The sequence below is a fragment of the Bufo gargarizans genome, chromosome 7 (genome assembly GCF_014858855.1).
Source record: "Bufo gargarizans isolate SCDJY-AF-19 chromosome 7, ASM1485885v1, whole genome shotgun sequence".
Lineage (NCBI taxonomy): Eukaryota > Metazoa > Chordata > Amphibia > Anura > Bufonidae > Bufo > Bufo gargarizans.
The window spans coordinates 160,735,379-160,761,661 of NC_058086.1; the positions used below are offsets into that span (position 1 = coordinate 160,735,379).

The 26,283-nt window shown below is 42.9% G+C and overlaps 1 protein-coding gene across 3 annotated transcripts in view; it reads right to left on the minus strand.

The window, feature by feature from the left end:
- Window positions 1–26,283, minus strand: part of TGFBR3 (transforming growth factor beta receptor 3) — a 191,470-nt gene that overhangs the window by 35,169 nt on the left and 130,018 nt on the right. Inside the window, exons 8-13 of one of the 3 annotated variants that reach the window (XM_044300755.1) lie at window positions 21,436–21,622; window positions 20,243–20,469; window positions 18,671–18,820; window positions 13,559–13,705; window positions 11,196–11,366; window positions 8,673–8,972 (exon numbers count right to left, since the gene is read on the minus strand). In XM_044300755.1, the coding sequence (XP_044156690.1) occupies window positions 8,673–8,972; window positions 11,196–11,366; window positions 13,559–13,705; window positions 18,671–18,820; window positions 20,243–20,469; window positions 21,436–21,622 (1,182 nt within the window). The remainder of the gene's footprint in view (window positions 1–8,672; window positions 8,973–11,195; window positions 11,367–13,558; window positions 13,706–18,670; window positions 18,821–20,242; window positions 20,470–21,435; window positions 21,623–26,283) is intronic. The other 2 variants (XM_044300756.1, XM_044300757.1) reach the window with 2 other exon arrangements.

The following is a 26,283-nucleotide window of genomic DNA, read 5'->3' on the forward strand; positions in this document are numbered from 1 at the left end:
GATTGTTTACATTATTCATGGGATAATTAATTTAAGTATGTACACAGAGTGTGGATCCTTTAGAATAATTTCCTATGGTGGGACCAAAGGACTTCAATATGATGCTGAATGGAGGCCACGAATGTGATGTGAACCTAGCCCAAGGAATAAATTTGTAATACATGTGTAACACCCCAGAGTGGGGCTACCACTACTGCACTCTGCTACTATCTCTAATGAGCTAATATGATATCATCCTATGTATGTCTTTCCAGGTCCTCCACACTGTGCATTCATAATCTTTATGCAACTGTTATGTTCATGTAATATGCCTGGTTCACCAGCAGGTGGCAGCAAACACAGCAGAGCTGTACTTAGATAGAATGGAATTTACCATTCCATTCTAACCCCCCCTCTGTAGGGGAGTGGGCCAGCCCTACTTCCTGCACGGAGGGTGGGGACCAGTGAGCTTCAGTCTAGTTTATCCCCATCTAGGAGAAGGGTGTGCAGGGGCACGTCTCTGTTGGACATACCCACGCCAGCCAGTGCACCTTAAAGGGAGTCTTTCACCTAAAATCACTGGATTTCTCACTAAGAGGAGGACGTAATCAGAAGAACCTAGGGCGGGCCAGAGGGGTGAAAGGGGAGGGGTTTCGTATGAAAAGAGCTGAGGGGCCTGGGCAACGGCCGCATGAACGCTGCCCCTGGGCACCTTCAGAAGCTAATTAACATATTGAATACAAGTGTTTTTCTGAGTAAATCGGCGATGGACAGCAATATGGAAGGTAGCATTCTAATATAGGGAATGTAATGGAGATCCTGATGTTAGTGTTCTATAATGGTGATTTTAGGTGAAAGACTCCCTTTAAGCTCTGCTGGCCATGGAGGCCAAAGCTTAAAGCCTCAGGAGCCAGGAGGAAAGTTCCCTGGCATAACCTAGCCAGACAACAGCGAAGAAGTGCAGCATACAGAAGAAGCTGAGTTATACAGCCTGCTTGTCAGTACAGCAGAGTGAGAGAAAGATATAGTAGAGTTGAGTTTGCCTGGCAGTTTATTGCTACAGCCTGCTGGAACCAAGACAAAGCCTGAAACTGTTTGGAGAAACGTCTATTCAAGTAAAGATGCTATTGAACTTCATGTCAAGGTCTGGACTCAAGTTATTTCTTCAAATCCCTCAATTATTCCCCCTGTTTGTTGCTTCGGAGCCAAAGTCTGGGGTTCAGTCGTATCCAGGTAGGAGCACCATGACACACAGTAAGAGACATTTAGGCCGCACTGTACCACTCAGCATTTCCTACACCTGGGATGCAATTTATATAGAGGGCCCTGGGGGGAGGCCGCCCATTGCACATGCAATTCCCTAATTCAGCTGTAACCTCAAAACTCATTTTCCTGAAAAGCTAAGAGGTAACCAAAAGGGTGGCCAACCTAAGGCCCCATTCACATGACCGTTTTTTTGGGCCAGCATCTGATCTGCATTTTTTGGGTTAAAATTTGAAGGCCTCCCCTGACATGTCTGGTGTAGTAGCTACTTGCATTCATCATGTAATAACAATTCTGGAGCATCTATTCTTATGCCTCTAAGATGTGTAATTCCTTTATTATTCCTCTTAGAAGCTATGAATGAATTACCAGCTATTTGCAGTGAAAGTCCAGATGGGTATATGTCTCTGCACACTCTGACACCAGCAGCACCGATTGGACAGAGTCAGACACATATGCTAATGGTAACACCCAGCATTACCGTTACTGCAGACTGCTGGCAATTTATTTGTAAACTTCTAACAGGAATAATACAGGAATGGCTGCCCAGCACAGAGTCAAAAAAATAGATGCCCCAGAGTTGGTATTAGTTAATAAAACTGACATGTTAGGAGAGGTGACAGGTCCTCTTTAAAAGGGGCCATACAAGAATGGAGGGATTTTTGGCAAACCCACCAATTTGGCCTGACCTATAAAAGGAATCCTACTTACCTGCTTCCCAGTTCTGTATCCCCGTTCCTTCTCCTCCCAGTCTGCGGTGCTCTATTGCGCTCCCTCGATGTAAACATCTGGTTTCACATTGCCGCAGCCAATCACTGGTCGACGTGGAGACCAGATCTCTTTGCGTCATGTCACCATCAAGACGTAGCCAGTGATCGGCTGCATGCAATGTAAAACCGGATGTTTACATTGAAGGAGCGTAGCGGAGCATTACAGACCTGTAGAAGGAGGAATGGCGCTCCAGGGCCAGAAAGCAGGTAAGTGATCTTCTCTTTACAGGTCTGATAAAGTCTGCGTGTATGCGGGGGGGAAGGAGGGGGTTGCAAAAAAAACAACAAAAAACAAAACACTCCTACACAACCCCTTTAAGCTCTAATAGTGGCCATACACATAAGATTAAAGTTGGCCGAAATGGCAGATTTTGGCCATTCTAGCCGACTCATTTGAAAAACGAACGTGTGGAAACGTGCTGGAAAACCTAAGCCGTTTATTGGCCGACACTGCATGTTGATGGCATGATCACTTGCCATTGTGATTAAGCACCAGGGAGTATGTTTTTATAAAAATCTGACTCCCTGGTCGTACGAACGATCCCACGGATGACTACTGGCCGATCGTTATCTCAAATGTATGGCCAGCTTTAGAAATATGCTTGAATTTGCAACCAGGGATAAAAGTGTACAGCATCCACAGTGTAGCTGCATAACATACATCTAATTGATTTATTTGGTTGTCGCTCTACTCGCTGAACCTTGAATACACCAGTCAGGTATCGAGAAGCACTTGCCAACTCAACGTGTTGAAGGGTGGTGAAACGTCTTGATAATAGCCAGTCATGTCTTACATTCTGAGTACAGGTCCCTAGGGTGCGGCCTGCTGTGAAATATAATCCCCTCTTGTGTTCCTCGTTACTCAAATGAGGCAAAACACACTTCTGAAGACGAGTAACCTGACACAAATACCCGCCAGGGTCTCTACTCGACTTTAGTAGCATGAAAAACCACTTAAGATAACTCCATTCTGACCCATCGGGCCTTTCTGGATTTCCTTTACACAACAGACGGCTTTTCTTGCCGGTTGCAGTATAAATGGACATCACACGACTCTAGTAAATCCTGGAAGCGAAAAGCTTGGCAATAGACTGTACTTCAAGCCTGCACGAGGCGGAGGGCCACATGAGGACACACTGAGCCATTAGCTGTGCACTAAGAAATAAGGAATTCATTAAGAAGTAAAGAAACTAGGTCCTGATATCTGAGCAAGGAAACTGGCCCATAGCAACCAATCAGATTCTACCTTTCATGTTCCAAAGGTGCTCTGAAAAATGAAAGGTGGAATCTGATTGGTTGCTATCGGCAACTAAGCCAGTTCTACTTTACACCAGTTCTGATAAATGTTTGAGGCCTCTGTTGCATAGTCCATCCACTCGGTTTCTTGAATGAGAATCGAATAGACACTACTGTAGTCATCTGAGCACTGTTTGGTTCAGTTATGTGTCAAATTAAGCATTCCCCAAATTTTCATTGTTATCTTCCTCTATCGGAGTAGAACAACCAAAATTACTCGTGCTGGTGTGAACCTAGCCCATGGACGCGTGGCGGTATTATCACGTGCATTTCAGTGTGAACTCCACAACAAAATCATCATCATGACAGTGTCCCATTGCTTTCAAGGCTGTTCATACACCCACTGATTAATTTTTTTGTGTGTGCGGATTTGAAATCCATTGAATGGGACTAATTATTCCACTTAAAAAATTTGAATAAACTGACAACTGGGTGTTACCAATCTCTTTTTTAAAGGGGCATGTCCCTACATAGTTTTTTTAGGGCTGATCAGACAGTATCAGACAACAAGTGACACCTGGTTGTCAATTTATTCATACATTTTCTAGGAGGAATAATAGAGGAATTGCAGCATTATAAGAACAGAGGCTCCAGAACTGTTATTTCATGGGGAATATAAGAATTAACTAAAATTGACGTGTCAGGAGAGGTGACAGGTCCTCTTTAAAAGGGTTGTCCCACAAAAAATATTATACAGTTTTCCAACCAACACCTGGATCTGAATACTTTTGTAATTGCATGTAATTAAAAATTGATATCACTACTGAGTTATTCAATAAAATCTATCTGTATAGCGCCACCTGCTGTTTGCTCTTTTTCTAATTTATAGTTGATACGGTTGAAAAAAAGACATAAGTCCATCAAGTTCAACCAAGGCATAGATGGGGATGCGAATCCCAGAAGGAAGTGAGACTCAGATTTCTACACGTTTTCATAAGCATTAATGTTGATTAAATTTAAGAATTCATCTAAACCCTTTTTAAAACTGTCCACTGTTCCTTCTGTGACCACGTCTTGAGGAAGTCTATTCCACAGCTTCACAGTTCTTACAGTAAAGAAGCTTTGACGCTTCTGGAAACTGAACTTTTTCTTCTCTAGTTGGAGGCAGTGCCTCCTTGTCTTTTGAGCGCATTTTACATGGAACAGTTTTTTACCTTATTTTTTGTATGGCCCATTTATATATTTGTATAGATTAATCATGTCCCCCCTTAGACCTCTCTTCTCAAGACTAAATAAATTTAATAATTTTTATATTTCTTAATAACTAAGAGCTCTTTCACACCTGCGTTCTTTTCTTCCGGCATAGAGTTCCGTCGTCGGGGCTCTATGCCGGAAGAATCCTGATCAGTTTTATCCTAATGCATTCTGAATGGAGTGAAATCCGTTCAGGATGCATCAGGATGTCTTCAGTTCCGGACCGGAACGTTTTTTGGCCGGAGAAAATACCGCAGCATGCTGCGCTTTTTGCTCCGGCCAAAAATCCTGAAGCCCATTGAAAGGCATTGATCCGGATCCGGCCTTAAGCTAAACGTCGTTTCGGCGCATTGCCGGATCCGACCTTTAGCTTTTTCTGAATGGTTACCATGGCTGCCGGGACGCTAAATTCCTGGCAGCCATGGTAAAGTGTAGCGGGGAGCGGGGGAGCAGTATACTTACCATCTGTGCAGCTCCTAGGGCGCTCCAGAGTGACGTCAGGGCGCCCCACGTGCATGGATGACGTGATCGCATGGCACGTCATCCATGCGCATGGGGCGCTCTGACGTCATTCTGGAGCGCCCCGGGAGCCGCACGGACTGTAAGTATACCGCTCCCTGCTCCTACTATGACAACCAGGACTTTAATAGCGTCCTGGCTGCCATAGTTACACTGAACGCATTTTGAATACGGATCCGTCTTCAAATGCTTTCAGTTCACTTGCGTTTTTCCGGATCCGGCGTGTAATTCCGGAAAGTGGAGTACACGCCGGATCCGGACAACGCAAGTGTGAAAGAGGCCTAAGACCCTCCATTCCCCTTATCAGTTTAGTCGCTCTCCTCTGTACCTTTTCCAGCTGCAGTGCGTCCTTTCTATGTACTGGTGCCCAGAACTGAACTGCATATTCCAGATGAGGCCGTACCAACACTTTGTAAAGTGGTAATATTACATCCCTGCCCCGCGAGTCCATGCCTCGTTTAATGCATGACAATATCCTGGTGGCCTTAGAAGCAGCTAAATGATATTGATGAATTTCTCTGTCCTACTCACTGAGAAGGAAGCACATGCTCCGTTCCATCCTTTAACTGCTACCAGCTGCAGCAGTCAGGAGACGCCCTCAGAAAGGCAGAACTACTGGAGCAATAAATGGGGAGATCTCTGATTCCATGGGAGGTACATACAGGGCTGGTTCTAGCTTTTTAGAAAGAGGTTGTCATGTACGAGATTATGTGATGAGGGTCATCCTCCACGTCTAGCAGAAAGAAGGTTTCTATACGAACATAGAAGAGGATTCTTTACGGTAGGAGCAGTGAGACTATGGAACTCTCTGCCTGAGGAGGTGGTGATGGGGAGTTCACTAAAAGAGTTCAAGAGGGGTCTGGATGTATTTCTGGAGCGTAATAATATTACAGGCTATAGCTACTACAGAGGGGTCGTTGATCCAGGGAGTTATTCTGATTGCCTGATTGGAGTCAGGAAGGAATTTTGACCCCTAAAATGAGAAAAATTGGCTTCTACCTCACAGGGGCTTTTTTTTCCCTTCCTCTGGATCAACTTGCAGGATAACAGGCTGAACTGGATGGACAGATGTCTTTTTCAGCCTTATATCTTATGTTACTATCAAGGCTGCCAACCTAAATTTTTTATTTTTTTCTGGACAATTTATGCAAATATCACGGACAGCCAACATTTTTTATGAACAAATCGGAAAACCATAATGAACCATAAAAATGATAAGTAATACATGCCTATAGGTGAGATACTAATACCTAACACAGTATTTACGGTGAGCTTTAAATGCTGAGAATTACAATCAGTGACCTGCTACCACCAGACTCAAAAAAATCATGGAGATTTTTTTCACAGACACTGGAAAAAGTCCCCTATTTTTACAGACTATCCAGGAATTTGTCGATGGTCGGCAACCCAGGTTACTATGTACGATTTTCATTTTTTACATTAGTCATGGGATAACCCCTTTAACATTCATAAGGTTTTGGTAAATTTCTCTGTGTGCAAACACAGCAATCCACTGTGGGCACAAGGGGCGAGTACACTGAAGTGACCCATCGAGCTTTCAAGTGTCTGCAGATCATCAAAGGCATCCCGAGCATGAAATATAGAAGGCTTATCGTCAGTGTTATTTTTTGCCAGAACCGAAAGCTGCCAGTGTATTTCCATGTATTCCCTTCTAAGAAGCAAAGCAGACTGAAGACCAGATGGATATGTTTTTTTTTTATGTCTGCAGCTTTAAAAATGATCAAGTTTTTGCCCTTTGCTCTATTAAGGGTACTTTCACATTAGCGTATTTTGATTCCGGCATTAATACATGCCGGATCTGGCAAGTGCGGTATTGTTTCGGGATTTTTTTACCGGATTTCAATACCGGAAAAGAATAACGCTAGTGTGAAAGTACCCTAAATCCGGGACAGAGTTCTGTTTTCCACGCACTTCGTGGTAGGAGGTCGACGTACAAGCATTAATCCCACTCCGCTGTCATGTAGAGCAAGGTAAACAGCTTAAAAGTGAAGTTATGACAGAAGGAAAGAAAACTGCTTAACATAATGGATCAGCTGTCATTAGTCTAAGGCCTCATTCACACGACCGTTGTTTGGGTCCGCATCTGAGCTGCATTTTTTGCGGATTGGATGTGGACCCATTCACTTCAATGGAGCCGCAAAAGCTCTCCGTGTGCTGTCAGCATCCGTTGCTCGGTTACGTGGCCCCACCAAAAAACTAGAACATGTCCTATTCTTGTCCGTTTTGTGGACAAGAACAGGCATATTCTATCATGGGCCGCCCCTTCTGCAAATTGCCATCCGTGTTTTGCAGATCCGCAATTTGCAGACTGCAAAACACAGCGCAGTCGTGTGCATGCAGCCTGAAGGAAACTAAGTAAAATTTGCAAATGAGTTACAACGGTTAGAACAGCAGTTGTCTAGGATTAGAAAAACATGGCTGCTTTCTTCCAAAAACAGCACCGCCACTGTCCACAGGTTGTGAGCGGTATTGCAGTTCTGTCCAACTGATTCCAATGGAGCTGAGCTGCAATACCCTTCACCACCCATGGACCCAAGGGTGGTGCTGTTTTTGTAAAGAAGCAGCCATATTTTTCCAATCCTTGACAATCCTTTTAGTTAGGCTAGTTTCACACCACAGCCTGGTGGATCTCTCTGCATTCCAGCATTCCCGGAAGCTAAAGCGTCGCCATCCGGCTCCATTAACTATAATGGGGACAGGGCAAGGTGTTATCAAGTTTTCACTGCCTAGTCCTGTCATTCAAAGTGCAGAGGATGCGGCAGTTGAAGAAAGAGCAGAGCCTCTAGGTGTAATGGCGACGCCCCCGTTGCTCCTAGAGGTTCATTTGCATATATTAAAACCTAATTTTTCTCAGCAATGCCGCACATATGAACATGGGACCAGCACAGATGTCTTCAGCTGCCAAGTGCACATGTAACAGGTCAGCCAGTGTCATAGGGACAAATCTGCTGACAGATGCCCTTTAACATTGCTCTAACCCTGGGCCTTGTGTATCACCGCCTAAATCAGGGATCAGCAACCTTCGGCACTCCAGCTGTTGTGAAACTACAATTCCCAGCATGCTCCATTCATTTCTATTTGAGTTCTTAGAAGAGCAGAGCAAGTATGCATGCTGGGAGTTGTAGTTTCTCAACAGCTGGAGTGCCGGAGGTTGCCTACCCCTGGCTAAATAATCTGTACTGAAGAAATTGGGCCCACTTTCCCACAAATTACCCAGAGCAACATATCTCCTCTGTGTATTTTCTAGGCCTCTTTAGAAAATAATAGCAAACATATGATTGCTAGTAAAAGCCAAGCTCACAGCTTCCTATGCTCTGGCTTTTACAAATGTGAGGGTTTCACGTGTTGCTGATCCACCGTGTTGTCTGGTTTATGCGTCTGGTGACTTTTTGTCTTGACTAAAATAATTTAATACAAGAAGAAAGAAAATTGTCTCAGCCTTGGCAGCTGTAAGAGTTACTTTCTTGAAGATGAGGTTATCTGTGCGTTTGACTGGTGAGAGTAGGAGTTCACTGCACTGCCACATTTTTCTTGTTAATTGGTAGCTGACCTTGAAAGGGCTGCGCATTTACCAGTGACCTCAAGTCCTTAAAGAAGATGACAAATGGAATACAAGGGCCTAGCGCTCACCTTGGGCAGGCCCTTCACGGCTCCAACGCGATTTGTGCACAGAGTCAACTCGCAGTGGAGGAAGACCAACGACGTGTCAAACATGGATTTAAACATGAAGCTGAAACGCTTTTTCTCCGTCTGCTCTTGCGAGGTTGGATAGTTCATATTCTTCACTTTGTAAAACTTTACAGATTCGTCAGTAGGGCATATGTTTTCTATGAGGGTATGTTGGGTGGAGGCGTCCACGTTGGAGGAGGAAGAAACAGAGCAACTGTGGATCATGAAGCTTAATTCTTTCTCGACTTTGGTAACCGAGACCTGTAAAATTCAAAAATGGAAATTATTGGAATTATTCCACCAGAAAAAAGATTTTTTTTTAAAAGCTACATTTTAAAGACTTTTTGGCTGTTTATGTTGTTCCTTTTGTCATTACTATAGCATTGAAAATTAAATAAAAAACGTCTGGAGCAATCAAAACAAATGATAAAACCTCCTATGTAGATCCTATTATCAGTTCATTGCTGCTCTGAGGGGTAGATTTTATTTGAAGGATGATCTTCATGAAAATAGCAGGTGGAGAATCGGGATAACAGTGTGACAGCTCTGTGTTTGGGCTCATTCACACAACTGTGTGCCCCGTGCCCATACTGCGAACCGCAAATTGCGGTCTGCAATGCACGAGCACCGACCCTGTGAATCCCGTATTGAGGCGTGGCCCCCTTTGACTTGAATGGGTCAGCGATCCGCAATATACAGCAAAAGATAGGACATGTCCTATCTTTTGTGGTGCGGAGGCAGAGACCTAAAAGCCCATAGAAGCGCTTCATAGTGCTTCCGATCCATGCCTCCATATCTTGCGGACTGTGGACCCATTCAAGGCAATGGGTTTGCGGTCCACAATACGGGCATGGACGGCCTACGGTTTTAGTGAATGAGCCCTTTTTCTTGATAGGCCTAGATAAAGATGCCCACAAAGGATCACTGTGTAATGTGAGTCGCTCATCCCCCTTCCCTCCCTGGCCACAGCGATGGTCTGACTGAGAAAGTTAAGCGAGGCTGTTTGCTGGGCTAAAACTCCAAACAAAGAGAAAGGACAGGAAGTAGAATTCATGGAGTGACTTCTAAAAATGAAATCCTAAAAAACCATCCACCAGTTTTTTTGTTTGTTTTTTATAAAAGAAAATTACATAGACTATTCACATATAGGCTGCTAATATGCGAAAAAGAAATGTGATGAAGGTGTCCATTTAACGGCTGAAACAGTAACAAACTGCCCAGCTCGGAGGAAATACTACCGGTAGATAAAGTAATAATAAAGTAATCTAATAGGTCAGCGAACGCCTTGCAGAATTTCTCAGAAAATTGTAGGAAGTGTGAAACGGTCCAAGAATGGGCAATACAGGCCCAAGCTGAATGCAGGAGAGCGGGAAATCAGAAGATTATCAGTGAAGTATGCCAGGAATCCGCACATGCACTCAGGTTTTATTGCACCATTAGAGATGCTATAAATGTTTGCAATGGCTTGTTATTGGAGAATTAGGAGTGAAGACACACATGTAAGAAAAAGGTGACCTAAACATGTTCAGGAACATCTCATTTGTGTCAAGGCTACTCTAAAAAAAGGGTTGCTAGATGCCTTCTAAGGAAATCTTTGGCCAGTGTCCGCAGGTGCCTACCAGAATTCAACTGTAACACCATCATCAGGATGATATAGTTTCATATTGTGGCGCAGATGGCAGTATTATGCGCTGCACTGTGGTACTTGATTTTGCCGAGATGGTATTTTGTGCCCCACTTTGGTATTTGGTTCTGTAGAGGCAGTATTTTGCGCTGCACTGTGGTACTTGGTTCTGCTGGGATGGTATTTTGTTCTGCACTACGGTATTGTTTACTTATGCTGCCCCATCTTCTGTCAATTTGGACATGTCTACAACATGGGGTCACGTTTAGTTTTTTTTCCAGGGCCACTTTAAGTTCCCATTCTCAGTATGCCCCTGTCTACAGCCCATCACTATATGTGCTATTTTTACCATAAACTGTATATACTGTACCAAAAGATTATTACAGGCTTCCAAAAACATATATACCCTATAAAATAAATTTGATATACTGATATATGGAGCCTATACCGGGGGCTCTCGACACTGCACTGATATATTGCTAGGACATCTTTACGGTAAGAGCAGTGAGACTATGGAGCTCTCTGCCTGAGGAGGTGGTGATGGTGAGTACAATAAAGGAATTCAAGAGGGGCCTGGATGTATTTCTGTAGCGTAATAATATTACAGGCTATAGCTACTAGAGAGGGGTCGTTGATCCAGGGAGTTATTCTGATTGCCTGATTGGAGTCGGGAAGGAATTTTTATTCCCCTAAAGTGAGGAAAATTGGCTTCTACCTCACAGGGGTTTTTTGCCTTCCTCTGGATCAACTTGCAGGATGACAGGCCGAACTGGATGGACAAATGTCTTTTTTCGGCCTTATGTACTATGTTACTATGGTTGCGCTTAAACCGAATAACAATGATATCAGTAGGACCTTACCTCTACAAAGACCTGTCCATTTTCAGCCACAGTGAAGGGGACCTGAGCAGGTGTCAGAAACAGATCAGTCTTGTACAGCTCCATATTAAACGTGACATTATTTATCGTGGTATCAGGTGCAAACATGGGGTCGGAGTGATCCGTGCTGTCTTTTGGAATGGTGCAGTTAAACTATAAAAGGGAACAACACAAAAATATAAACTATTAGGAGATGACATGCAAATATTTGTCAGGTTTTACTTGGTTGGTCTTTCCAAACGATATCCATTGGTGAAGAAAGCTGCATAGGACTTGGAAATAAAACTATTAGTCACATTACCTGTTTGAATTACCGCAGGGCATTCAGATGGCTAACGGAATGTAGCACACAGCACAAGACTGATAACAGGCCAGACAGTTTTTACATCTTAACTTGAGTTCCGCTCTAGCACCATTTTCTATCACAGTGTACCCATGTTTTCTTTTTTTTTATAAACCTGAATAGGTCTAAACTTTGATCAAATTCATAATTCATCTTTTAAAGGGCCTTTCTCTGTTTTTCTGACACAGAGCTTCAGGACCTTCGGCCTCCACAACTACAGGATAATATGATAAAAACTTGACTACCTACAGCACTCGTAGAGGAAGCTTAACGGGGTTGACTCACTCCAGCAAATTGCGTTTATCATGTACAGAAAGTTAAAGGGGTTATCCCATGATTAATTTAAAATATGAAAATTCAACATCTTATAGTACATGATAATCCCTTTCTAAAAAGGCTAGCATCAGCCCTGTACCTCACATGGATCCAGAGATCTCCCCATTCATTGCTCTGCTAGATTTCTATAAGCTGACAGCTCAGAGGAGTGTCTTTTCTGCTGCAGCTCAGGGGGCGTGTCTTTTCTGCTGCAGCTTTCTGCCTATAACAGCTCAGGAGGCAGTTAAAAGATGCAACTGAGCATGTGCGGCCATCTCAGTAAGCAGGGCAAAGAAATAAGAAAATAAATGAACAGCAGGTGGCGCTATACAGATACACTAATAGTACAATGTGGCAGTCTCTCTCTGGCAGTGGGGGCCATAAACCTTGGATACGAGCACTGTATAACGCGATGGATTAAATCAAGCCAGCAATGGAGGCAATATGGGCAATCACAATACATTAGTAAGAAACTGGCATTAACTTTCTCTACATGATAAATGCCATTTGCTGAAGTGAGACAGCCCCTTCAATGAATATGGATTATACAATTGCCAAAAGTAAACCTGTCTTCAGTAAGCTTCTAAGCGCTCCCTAGTGGTGGCTGCAAGTAGCCTGAATTTTGAGTCTGGGAATTTAATTAGTAAAGAAGACCTATTAAAGAGAACCCGTCATCTCTCCAGGTTTATCTTTTCAGTAGATAACTGTATAACAATTCTCAAGCTTTTTTTTAGATCCCTGTGTGGTGCCATTTCTCTACATTACTATTTAGAGTCTGAATAACTGAGGACGAGTTCACACTACCGCTAGCCATTTCTATTGTTCTGCTCCATTAGAGGAGCAGAACAATGAAAATAATGGAAGTGCCGGATTTAGCACATAAGGTGAACAAAGGTGAACAGACTCCATTGACTACAATGGAGCCTGTTCAGAAACCTGTTTTTTTTTTTACCTGACATTAAAGTCCTGCATCCAAGACTTTTTAGTTTGGTCTTTTTGAGGAAATTTGCGACAGAGGCCCCAAGCGGAGCTTCCAACGCAGATGTGAACAAGCCCTGAATGTCACAAGTTTCGGTCTGTCCTTATACATTATCCTTGACAATCCTTTTAGTTAGGCTAGTTTCACACCACAGCCTGGTAACTCCCACTTGTTAATCTATTCATAAACTTCTAAGGAATAAAAGAGGAACACCACAAAACACAGTTATAAGAAAAGATTATCCAGAATCTATATTTCATGGGGGAATGCAATGATTTAGTAAAAGAGACATGTGAGGAGATGTGACAGGTCCTCTCTAAGTTTTAAAAAGGCAAACTGATAGCTACACTACAGTAGAGTAATTTAACTATGGCAGGTACAGTATTATTTATAATACTATTATATTCATATAACCATTATCATAATATTTATGATGTTTTCATTTGCCTTGTAAAGATACTAGAAATAATTACGGATATTTTTGGTTCTGTACTGATGTCTATGTAAGGACAGAAGCCAACTGTGAACCAGTTGGGTCCCATCATGATCTAATGGGCTCCTAAAGTCTACTTATCCACCCCTAATTCTACACCACCCAGGCACCAAAAAGACAAAAAGTAGCAAGACCCCTTATATCTGAGGGGAGGGAAGTTCTGGAAAAAAAAGATTCAGAATATAGAGCCCCTGATCTCCCTGAAAGGCACATACCACAACAATTTCATGCCGCTTCAAGTAGGGAAGATCTATTTCTGTTTCATCTGCGTCTCCTGGAAAACCGCTGTCTCCAGATTCCAAATCCACGTAATCGCTAGGCCAGCCACTTCCCTCAGTGGGTGGTGGCAGCGGTATAACAATCTGTAACATCACAGGAAAAGCTGTCAGGGTGACTGCTTTTTAAAAAATAAAAAATAAAACCAAACCAAAAAGTTCTTTCTGACTAAACAACTGCAGTTATACAGTACATGCATTGCTTCTCCTTGGAGACTGAAAACGTACAGTCACATATGCTGATATATTAGGGCAGGGATGCTCAACCTGCGGCCCTCCAGCTGTTGTAAAACTACAACTCTCATTATGCACTGCTGTAGGCTGACAGGTGTAGGTTGTCGAGGCATGCTAGGAGTTGTAGTTTTGCAACAGCTGGAGGGCCGCAGGCTGAGCATCCCTGTATTAGGGGAACGCATGCACGCCAATTCCAAAATATAATTATTTGTAATAATCTAATTACGGTAGTTGTCGCTGCCTTAAAAATTCCTAAACAGAATTCAGGCTGCTCATTATGAGGATTTTCTCTACTAAATTAAAGGGGGGGAGGGGCGGTTTGGGGGCTGTTTCTAAATGAGGAGAGACAGCCATGTACTGAGTCTTATTTTTAGGCAGTGCTTCTTAGGAAAAATAATGCAAATTAGCTCATACCGTCCAAAGAACAGACACTCAGCTGTAGAGAGTTGCTTCTGGTTTCTTGCCCCTCATCAGCACAGGGTAGGGAACTGGTTGGCTGCATGAGATGCCTTAAACATAACTGCATCAAAGGCATCTCATGCAGCCAACCAGTTCCCTACCCTGTGCTGATGAGGTGCAAAAACCCAGACACAGTGCTGTCTACAGATGAGTGTCTCTGGTTTTCCTGATAGTTTGCATACTCTTTCCTGTGGAGCACTGCCTTAAAAAAGAATTCTCAATTCACCGCTGTGTCTGATCAATTAGAAACAGTGCTCCTCCCGAACTGCATCTAAGACATCTCATCCAGCCATCTAATTTTTTTATACCTAGAGATCACACCCTTGGGAGGAAGTTGTGCTACTGTGTGTACAATGTTTGTGTCGAAAGGAAGGATTTAGGGTTACATTGTGGGCTCAAATATAGAGATTTGTTTTATAGAGCACTATACAGATTGGCCTAAAGTACAAGCTGCATATGAGCATGCGATTCAAGTTAAAGGGGTTTTCCAAGTGTTTTTTACTGATGACCTAGGTCATCAGTATCTGATCGGTGGGGGTCCAACACCCGGGACAACCGCCGATCAGCTGTTTGAGAAGGCAGCGGTGCTTGCAGTAGCGCCATGGCCTTCTCTCAGCTCAGCAAGCACAGCGTCATACATTGGATAGCGGCTGTGCTTGGTATGGCAGCCCATCCTCATTCAGTTCAATGAGGCTGAACTGCGCCTAGGACATGTGACCGATGAACATGAACACATGGCCTAAGCTGGAGAAGAACTTCGAGCGCCGCTGCCTTCTCAAACAGCTGATTGGTGGGGGTTCCTGGGTATCAGACCCCCACCAATCAGACACTGATGATGTATCCAGAGTATACAATGTGCCGAGGCTTTCATCTGAAAATACTCAGGAAATAAGGGTTATTAAACCCTTTGGTAAACATTGTCTGCTCACGCACAGGAAGTTAAGATGTGAACATGGATACTAGATGCATTTGTGTGTGTGTTTATATATATATATATATTATAGGTGAATGGGGCACATATATTATAGAGTGAGCGGTCAGTTGTTTTTTTGACTCAACATCACATCATTAACATCATATGTAAAAGGCCAACAGCCAAGAAAGTAAAGCAGCCCTATGACACTCATAGAATGCAAGGACTAAATGTGCGCTGATTTCTGCAGGATCGGCAAACTATCTGTAATGTGTGGACTCTCCCCCAACAGCTGATGTTGGAGAAAAGAGGACTGGGCATGTGGAATTTCAATTAGGTCTCATTATTAACACCACATATAAAAGGCCAAGAGCCAAGAAGGCAATTTTGTCAGAACTGGCAAACTATCTGGGATGCGGGGAGATTTTCCCCCGGAATGAAGTTGGGGAAAAGATTATTTGGCACTTTAAATTCCAATGTTCAATTCCTTTGTTCTCAAAAGAGATAAGCCACAGGCGTGACAGCCAATATTTAAGTAACTGCTATATATAAGGGTTAATTCTCTAGCTGGACCTTATACAGGCGTGACAGCGGCCTACTCCCGTTCCCCCACTGAGAATACATGCACAGTCAACTGAATGTGCATGTGTATGGGGGAGTCAGCATGATCCCTTAAAGAGGAGCTGTCACAGCTCCTGACATGTCGATTTTAATAACTTCAATGAATGGTGGTCTTTACAGGAAGGACCGTTAGGGCCTCCTGGTATACTGCTCAAAATGCAAACAAAAAGAACTAAAGGGGCAGTAGACTAAATAAAACTTTACTTTTAATACATCAGGAGATAAAAAAGCCCCTACTAGACAAACAACGATTAAGACATGCCCGGTGGGTGTACGCACCGAACAGAAATGCCACGGGTGAGAAGGGCAGGGGCGGTAATAGACGGGCGGCGGGTACGTGAACGCAGACCACTAGCCCTAGTACCTCCCTGCTTGACCTGTGACACCCTATAACTATCCAAGTGACGGGGTCCAAAAAAACCCCGCAAGGGGTGGCCCAGACAGGAACTCTGTTCCTAAATACAATTCCCTGGTAAAGCCCTATTGGAGCAGTGCCAGAAAAAATAGGTGGGGTTCCCACTTGAGGATACTGCAGGGTATAAGTGAACACAAAAAAAAGAAAAAAAGGGGTATAACACCACCCGAATATGAGAGGTCAGAGTGAGTGCATACCTATATAGTCCCGACGCGTTTCTTCAGTTTATAGCCCCAAGATTCTTCAGGGGACACGGGGCTGCGTGTTCATGTAAGTCAGACCTTGACTACGCTTAGTTTGCGGCTGCGGTCGAGAGTGGCTGTTAGCACACTGTATGGCGAAGACCCAGTGTGGTGGTGTCTGCTGCAATTGTGACCGGCCGGTCACAATTGCAGCAGACACCACCACACTGGGTCTTCGCCATACAGTGTGCTAACAGCCACTCTCGACCGCAGCCGCAAACTAAGCGTAGTCAAGGTCTGACTTACATGAACACGCAGCCCCGTGTCCCCTGAAGAATCTTGGGGCTATAAACTGAAGAAACGCGTCGGGACTATATAGGTATGCACTCACTCTGACCTCTCATATTCGGGTGGTGTTATACCCCTTTTTTTCTTTTTTTTGTGTTCACTTATACCCTGCAGTATCCTCAAGTGGGAACCCCACCTATTTTTTCTGGCACTGCTCCAATAGGGCTTTACCAGGGAATTGTATTTAGGAACAGAGTTCCTGTCTGGGCCACCCCTTGCGGGGTTTTTTTGGACCCCGTCACTTGGATACTTATAGGGTGTCACAGGTCAAGCAGGGAGGTACTAGGGCTAGTGGTCTGCGTTCACGTACCCGCCGCCCGTCTATTACCGCCCCTGCCCTTCTCACCCGTGGCATTTCTGTTCGGTGCGTACACCCACCGGGCATGTCTTAATCGTTGTTTGTCTAGTAGGGGCTTTTTTATCTCCTGATGTATTAAAAGTAAAGTTTTATTTAGTCTACTGCCCCTTTAGTTCTTTTCGATTTTAATAACTACATGCATTTCCCATGTAATAAGAATTCTGGAGCATCTGTTCTTATGTCTCTATGTTGTGTGACTCCTTTATTATTTCTACAAGAAGTTACCAATGAATTGCCAGCAGTCTGCAGTAAGGGTACAGAGGGGTGTTAACCAGTTGGGGAGTGTCCCTGTATAGTTTGACAAAGGCAGCACTGATTGGATAGAGTGAGTCTGTGCAGGAACACACGCCCAACTGGTTACCACCCCTCTGTACCCTTCCTGCAGACTGCTGGCCATTCATTGGTACTGTAACTTCTAGTAGAAATATTAAAGGAACGACACAACATAGAGCCTTAAAGGGAACCTGTCACCGGGATTTGGGGTATAGAGCTGAGGACATGGGTTTCTAGATGGCTGCTAGCACATCTGAAATATCCAGTCCCCGTAGCTCTGTGTGCTTTTATTGTGTAAAAAAAAACCGATTTGATACATATGCAAATTAACCTGAGATGAGTCAGAGCTTGAAAATATGACTCTTCTCTGGCCACACAAGTAAGATATGACTCTTTTATGTTAATTTGCATATGTATCAAATCGGTTTTTATACACAATAAAAGCACACAGAGCTATGGGGACTGGGTATTGCAGATGTGCTAGTGGCCATCTAGCAGCCCATGTCCTCAGCTCTATACACAAAATACTGGTGACAGGTTCCCTTTAAGAATAGATGCTCCAGAATTGTTATTACGTGGGGGCTGCAAGTAGCCATTGAAACAGGCATGTCAGGAGAGGTGACTGGTCCTCTTTAATTGCTAAGGATTCTGCTTTAAATGACACTATAATATAATAATCCTGCACTGTCTAACTGTCGGTATCAAAATCAAGAGTTCCAGCCAAAACCAATCTATTTAATAAGTACATTTTATATATATATATATATATATATATATATGCTTAGGTGCTCCAATATGAAGCACTGGTGCCCCCTCTATTATGTGACCCATTGAAATATTGAAACAATGCACGTAATAATTTCATGCTGCACATCTAATTATATATTAGTATGCCTGCATAAGTCATTACTGATCCTCCATGGACATCCTGAGCTCACCAGAAAACTAGAAAAACATGCACATAGTTCTAAATAGGTCAACATGTGACTGGGCAATGGATACGATGGATCTGGACAGGAAAAAAATCCAACCTGCCCAGTCTATTTTCCCCCGGATCCTGGAGGGGAGTCTACAGCAATGAGATAAACGGCGGGGTCTGGTAACAAAGATCTCTGGTCTAGAGGTGTACGACACATCCCCTGTCTAAGGGCACCGTAAGGCACATTTAAAGCATTACTATCGTTAAGCTAAAGTCTTCCTATCCTGTTAAATGCCCTGCACAGAGCTAGCTGCTCATGTAACTACTTACAGTATTGAAGTATACAATGTTTGAGTCCTCAATAGTGTGCTGTGTCTCACATTCCGTCAGGGAAGACTCTAAGATAAAATGAGTGCCATTTTCTCTTGCTCTGCAAAGTGGATCAAGTAGAGAAAGTTCTTCCCTTACGTATCCATAGGCCTTAAAAAGGATGCAACAGGTAAATGCATGCGACTATAGTTATTACATTCGAAAACACATTGTAATCTGTTTTTTGCTCTGATCATACATATTTGATCTTTCTGACAATCTAATCTGTATAGATGAACCCCCACCCCCATCCAGCAGGTTGGATTTCAGCATCCTAGATGCCTTGTTCTTCTGGGATATGTGTCATTGGGACAGCGGCTTGTCTCCCTCTCATCATTGATATTGATGGGGAGGATGACAGATATCTAATAAGGGTTTGGCCAAGAGATATCTCATGTGCACAGCCAGCTTCAGTCATATCTTTTGATCACCTTTCCAAGCCTACAAATTATAGCTTAAAGGGTGTGTCTGAGTGTTTAATACTGATGACCTATCCTCAGGATAGGATGTCAGTATGTGATGGGTGGGGGCCGCCACCCAGCACCACCACCAATCAGCGGTCTGAAGAGGAGCACTTCCAACAGTTGTATTGTCGGGGGTGATGGGAGTCTGACCCAAACCATTTAGATAATGATGACCTATTCTGAGGATAGGCAATCAATATAAAATCCCTGTAAAATTGCTACTAAGACAAGGTGCCAGCTCTTATACTGGCAAAGCTTACCATAGACATGAGAGAGTCAACCTCCTGATTAACATGCAGAAGTCACAGTCTGATTTAGAAACTGCATAGCAATGATTTTACATTATGTATAGAGTTGTTATTAGATCACTATAGGTTAGTATTATCTGAGCACTGTATGGTGGCATTTGCTACTTTAGAACTACACAGTATACTATTCTTGCAGAGTATGGTATACAATTGTTATTTGGCCAACATATGGCCCTGATATTAACAGTACAGCATGGCGCTTATAATTGGGCAAGGTTATTTGGACACTATATGACAGTACGTATGCAGAGGTTCCAATAGCACTAACATACAGTAAAGCAGGGGTGATAATCTAGAGCTCTAACCATGTTTAATGCAGTAAACCTAGTACAGATTACAAGACTTCCCCTGCTGGATCAAAGGTCTTTGTTTGGGATATGGCTTAGGACAACCTGTACAAAACACAAGCTTGGAAACCTAGTTGTCACCTGTTGGACATATTATCACTGTGCTTAAAGGGGTTCTCTGGGAAAGAGGAACACATCCAGTCACAAGTCAGAGGAAGAGCCTGCAGCTAGTCAGTGGTCACATGATCCCAGGCTTGATTGCGGAATGGGAGGAGTGATGGAGGGTAAGCACTGCTCATACTGTCTTCTCTACACAGGTTAGCTGAAAGAAGCTTTTTAGGTACAGGACCAGAGAGACTCTTTAAGGTCCTTACAGTGTGGTTACATAAGACCTCCTTCCCACTTTCCCACCTTCAATATCTACAGTCATGTCATATACAGTTATACAATCACCAGCCCAGGCTTATAACATACCTGTAAACTGTCCTTTTCTATAGACACCTCCATCTTGTTCTTATCACATTTCACAGACACAGCCACATTTATATTTCCCTGTACTTCCTCAGGCTCCTTGGGCAAATGATGCCTATCACCTCCACCCAATATCTTATGCAAAATGTCTTGTGCTGTGTGGTCTTGTTTGCCGTCGAGTAACAAGTTGAGTTCAGGTGGACTTGTAAAGTTCCCATCATCATTCATTTCTAAGAAAAAAGATTAGTTAGGACTTGGGCAGCAGTCTGGAACATGATAAGTTACTTAACATGGAAAAGACAGAATTTATTATTTTTCCCCTATCTGATTTAGGTGGTTCCTGGTGAACCAAGTCCACTGTCTTGGGGTAGTCTTTTATTCTGCTCTATACTTCAAACTGCACATCCAAGTTGTTTCCACCTCCTGCTGCCTCCCGCTCAAAAACATATCTTGGATCCATACATTCCTCAACCAGGAGTCTGCAAAAATGCTTGTACATGCCCTCATCATCTCCCGCCTAGACTACTGTAACATCCTCCACTGTGGCCTTCTATCTAGCACTCGTTCACCCTTACAATCTTTCCACTTCTCTCCCTATTACTCATCTGTCTCTTCTCTTAGCCAATCCCTTCACTGGATCCCCACTGCCCAGAGAATCCAGTACAAAACACTATGACATACAAGGCCATCCACAATCCGTCCCCTCCATATATCTGTGACCTAATCTCCAGGTATCTTCCCACATGCAATCTCCAATCCTCAAGACACCTCCTTCTCTACTCCTCTCATCTCCACTTACCACAGTCGCTTCCAAGATTTCTCATGTGTATCCCCCATACTCTGGAACTCTCTACCCCAACATATAAGACTCTCACCTACCACAGAAACCTTCAAAAGAAACCTGAAAACCCACCTCTTCAGACAAGCCTACAACCTACAGTTGTGCCCTGGTGCCATTATACCGCCATGACCAGCTTTACCCTCACTGTATCCTTCCCCTTTCCTTTGTAGATTGTAAACCATCATGGACAGGGTCCTTTCTACTTCTGCCAGTTTGTAATTTGTCTTGTTCATGCTTATTGCAATTAGTTTATATTGGTACACCCTTTTTCATATTTACAGTGCTTTAATAATAAATAGTAAGAATATACAATATATATATTACAATATTTCAAATAAAGCCATTTCATCTTTACCTATGTCATCCAGTTTAATGTCAAACTTGTTCGCCACTGGTACATATGTGTAGGCTGTCACTGGGTAATTTTGTTCAGAAGCCCACTTTATTAAACGCTCCTGAGTTGAGGGAATGTTTTGGATCACCTGTTTGCTTGTGAAAAGAGTGCTTTCTGGATCTTTGCTGAAAGTAACACTGTTCGATGTCTGTAGGGAGGAAAGTATATGGAAAGCAATGAGAGTGAAAATCTGTTCACAAAACCAAGGATCACCTAAGAGTGCAAGTGAATGTATTATTTGCAAGTAGTGGATCAGGCACAGTTGTGTAAAAATTAGGGGAAAGGTCAATACTGAATCAGGTGGGAAGAGACAGAGGTAGCTGACTGGGCAATGGTACAATGCCTGAGAAGACTGGTCCATGGGTCCCATTCCAATTTTAGGACCTATGAAGGCAGGCTACCAGTATCCTTCCACATCCAATGTAAGATCTGTAGGGAAATCTAACATAAAGGGATGGTCTAACTCTGGCATCTCAATCAATTTACATAATCTGGTCCTCGTTTTTGGCACAGAACTTGTAGACAATCTGAAATATCTCAAGTCCAAGAGCAGACAGAGCAGAGATCACCAATTATGGAACTCCTCTGATTACTACATGTATATTTTACAGCTGGGTTAAAAGCCAGCTATACACTGACACACACACATGGTATGGTGGAGGCCCCACTGCGAGTTTCATTTGAGGCCCCGTTGTGCTAATTAGGGTACATAAAAATCTTGCTGAGAAGGAGTATTTTAGAAGCTAATGCTGGAACAGACTGTTTGATCACTAATGGAACGGCATTTTAACTTCTCAATTCCCACAATCAGTGAGCTCAAACTCACTTGAGACCTCCTAACATAGAACCCGCTTCTAAGGTCCTTCTTTCCTTGAATAACAGACCAGCATTCGATATGTAAATAATGCCATTCGGTTCTCCGCTCTGTGTGTAAATAAAATCTGCATTGCTTAACTCAATGACTACCATCTGTGAAAATATTTATGGCCTTACTCTTTCTGTTTCGGATTAGAGGAGAGAGGGAAGTTTTATATTTCACATCTGTCGGAGCTGCGTTCTGTATAGAGTGGATCATCAGGTACGCTAAATATCTACGCCCACTCCATCCTTCGTCTCAACTAAAATGCGTCTCCTCCTCAACAACTGCTTGAGCTTCATGGCCCCTAATCGTATTCTTGCAAATGGAACATTTTCGAGCTGGTATGGAAAGAATTTTCATGCATGCCTAATTTCTCCAAAAGTTGACATGATTTGTCCTTTTCAATGTATCACCTCTAAATAATGAAATAGGATGAAAGGCGTTCCTCTGTCAATCGCTTATCAGTGCGAGCAATGCAGCTAGTGCTATCAAAGGGGACTCCGGGCCCCAAGATATAAGAGGCTGTCTGAATGTTTTGGGCTATTTTTGTGCGTTTTCCAATTCTTCACATTAGTACTTTCAAGAAATGCAAATAGCCTGCACATTTCCCCTATATCCTTAGCATGGTAGATAGGTCCTCTAAACTAGGGCTCCTCAATGGTTTTCTTCTAGGCCCTCACCAGACAGAACATGTTAATGAATGGGCGTCACCAATGGTCAAAGTCCATGCTAAAATTAAAATTTTTCCATTCACAAAAGTGGAATTTTTGCTGATTAGAAGAAAAGGTTGTGCGTTTAATAGACTCTTGCTTTAAAAGCTTTTGCTGGAGTTTGGAGTAACAAGTTTACACGTACGGACACTGGTAGGAACCATTGAAGACATTCAGATCTTTTGTACAATAATTACTTGTCTTTAAAGGGTTTTTTCCAGAATTTGGACCGTTTTTAAATAGCCCCTGAGTGTGGTACCTAATGAAAGAATCATGCCTGTTTCCCAAGCTGGGGTCCGGCGCCCTGGCTCTGTTCAGCAATATTTCGGTCTCTGGCTTGTTTACTTTCAGCAGAGGTACAGACGAGGTCCCATGCACTGATGCAGCTAATCAATGGACTTCGTGGTAATGTGTCCCCAAGAGGCACGTGACTCAGCAGTAACGTGCCACCTGGGGACACATCACTGCTGAAGGAGGGGAGCAGGTTATATGATTCTTTCATTTGGTACCACATGCTACTTAAAAAGGATCAAATCCCAGAAAAACCCTCTAAAACTCCTCTGAAATTCTGATATTGATGACCTATCCTCATGACTGACCTCATCAATCAGCTGTTGAAGAGGCCGTGATGTTCCAGTATGCCCCACAGCCTCTTCCTAGGTCACTGATGTCACATTCATCAGTCACAAAGCCCAAGCACTGTAGCTATCCAATGGAGGACACTGTGCTTGATGAGCAGCATCTTGATAAGGAGAACCAGGGCCTCCTCAAACAGCTGGACAGCTGGGGTCCCAAGTGTTAGATCCCCGCCGATCTGATATTACTTCAGCAAGTGGCATTTATCATGTAGAGAAAGTTATTACAAGCCACTTACTTATGTATTGTGATTGTCCATATTGCTTCCTTTGCCGGCTGGATTAATTTTTCCATCAAGTTATACACTGTTTATTTCCATAGTTACAACTTAAAACCACCCTGCAATCCATCAGTGGCGGTCGTGTTTGCACACTATAGGGGAAAAAGCGTCTGCCTCTCTGGTGGCCGGTACCATGGGAGCTCATATAGACTGCTGCTTTTTCCTATAGTGTGCAAACACAGCCACTGCTGCTGGATTACAGGGTGGTCGTAACCCGTGGATACGAGCAACGTATAATGTGATGGAAAAATGAATCAAGCCAGCAAAGGAGGCAATATGGACAATCACAATACATCATAAGTGCCTGGTATTAACTTCCTCCATATAATAAATGTTATTAGCTGAAATGAGACAACCCCTTGAACATAGTCATCAATATCAGAATCTCGGACAACCCCTTTGTGCCAATCTACCCAAAAAACTGAGTACAAGCAAAATAGCTATGTAAATATGTGAAAGCTGGTGGAACAAGACCTTTATAGAGTTATTACATATCCTGACATGTTCACGGGAACTCTATCTCTTCACACAGAGAAGAAAGGCTGGTAGTTCTTGCCAATATGAATGTATATATTACTACTCCTGGCCTGAATATAGAGATCAGGTACTGAAAGCAGAGTGAAACATGCTGAGGCTGACCGTTTTCCAGCCAGAACTAATGTACCTTATTAATAGTTATATGTAATAGATGAGGATGAAAAAAGTGGGAAATGTTGTATTTTACTTATACCAGCGACTCTACATTTATTTTTATTTCTAGTTGATTTTTATGCTCCGTGGATGACGCACTGGATGGATTCTAAGTTTTTCACTTTCAAAAAAGTTAAAAGCTAATGTAGATATGGATTACAAAGTGTTACAGCAGGCTGAGCTTATCTGTAGCCGGTGTAGGAATACCAGTCACCGCACTTCTTACGGGAAGAGTATATGTTGCAACATGTACTGTAAGTTCTTGCAAATTATAGTTGCCCTATGACTCCCTATGAAGAACTAGAGAATGTTAATAACCACGCACATCGGAAGAAAAGATGAGAATCACATGAATGAGGGCAAATGCTTCCAAAAGTGTAGTAAAAAAATAAATAATCAAAATGTAGTTATCTTGAAAAACAAAAAGAACACAGATGGGGATTTCCTCTCTCTAGTGATCCTGCATGCTATGCAGTACATGATACCTGAAAAATGAGCAAAACTAAGGCATCTGAGAGGGTTAATGGTAGATGACAAAAAATCCAACTCATGGTAAGACAAAGATATATATATAATATTTTTTTTTTTACTTTTAAATATTTATGGTAAAAGCTAATCACGAAGCTGCAAGGTCGAGAAGACCCAGATGTAAGTGAAAGAAATCTGGAGTGGAAACATCTAAGGTCAGCAGTAGTTCATGCTGTGCTGATACAGCCCACAAGAGCTGGACGGCAATAGAGCAGATCTCCATGGTTCACACTGACCAAAAATAACATGAAGCCACATAAGAAATAAACACTACTGCCCACTGGGGGAAGAAGATAAACCAATCCGGCTGTCTACTCTAGACTGCTGAGCAGGTCCCTTTCCATTTAACAAAAAAAACGAAAACACCTGTAAATCAATATCCTTGAGTATTTTTCATTTACCAGGTTGTTAGCACTTCTGTTTGTTTCAAGAAAAAACTGGGTCGCCACCAAAATATCTGCCTTTATACCTATGACCAATTTGTTTTTCCCAAAGAATGCATGTCTAATCTGCCTATACATCTCCCACTCCCTTATTACTGCAAAACTGGGCAGATTGGCCATTTAGGTCTTCAAAGGTGGGTGACCAACCTAGTGGGAGCTGTCATGAAACACTGGATCCAAAACACATATAGCTAAAGCGGACACATCCACATTTTAATTTGATTGACCAAAACAAGTTCTCAATTGACTATATTCTAATTCTAATAGTGTTTCATTTATTGTTATTGTTATAGATTTTATTATTTTGTGTTATGAGCCAAAAATTACCAAAAAGCCTAATTTGTACACCTTAAAGGAAAGTTACATTGGAGTTTTACAAAAGGTTTACAATGAACTAAGACCTTCGGCTTTGTTTGCATCTCGGTTTGGTTAATCTGGTAGTCTGTTTCGGCAGAGGAGCCGACTATTAGAATTACTGTATACGGCACAGCTGGACACCGGTGGGCACTTTCGGATCCCCATTCACTATATTGGGATCTGGTGGGTTTCCAGCATAGAGGCTGGCTTTCTGCTGGAGAAATACTGTGGTATTTTTGCAGCAGAAACCTGGCATTTATGCTGAAAACCTGCCACATCCCATTATTGTAAATGGGGATCCGGTGC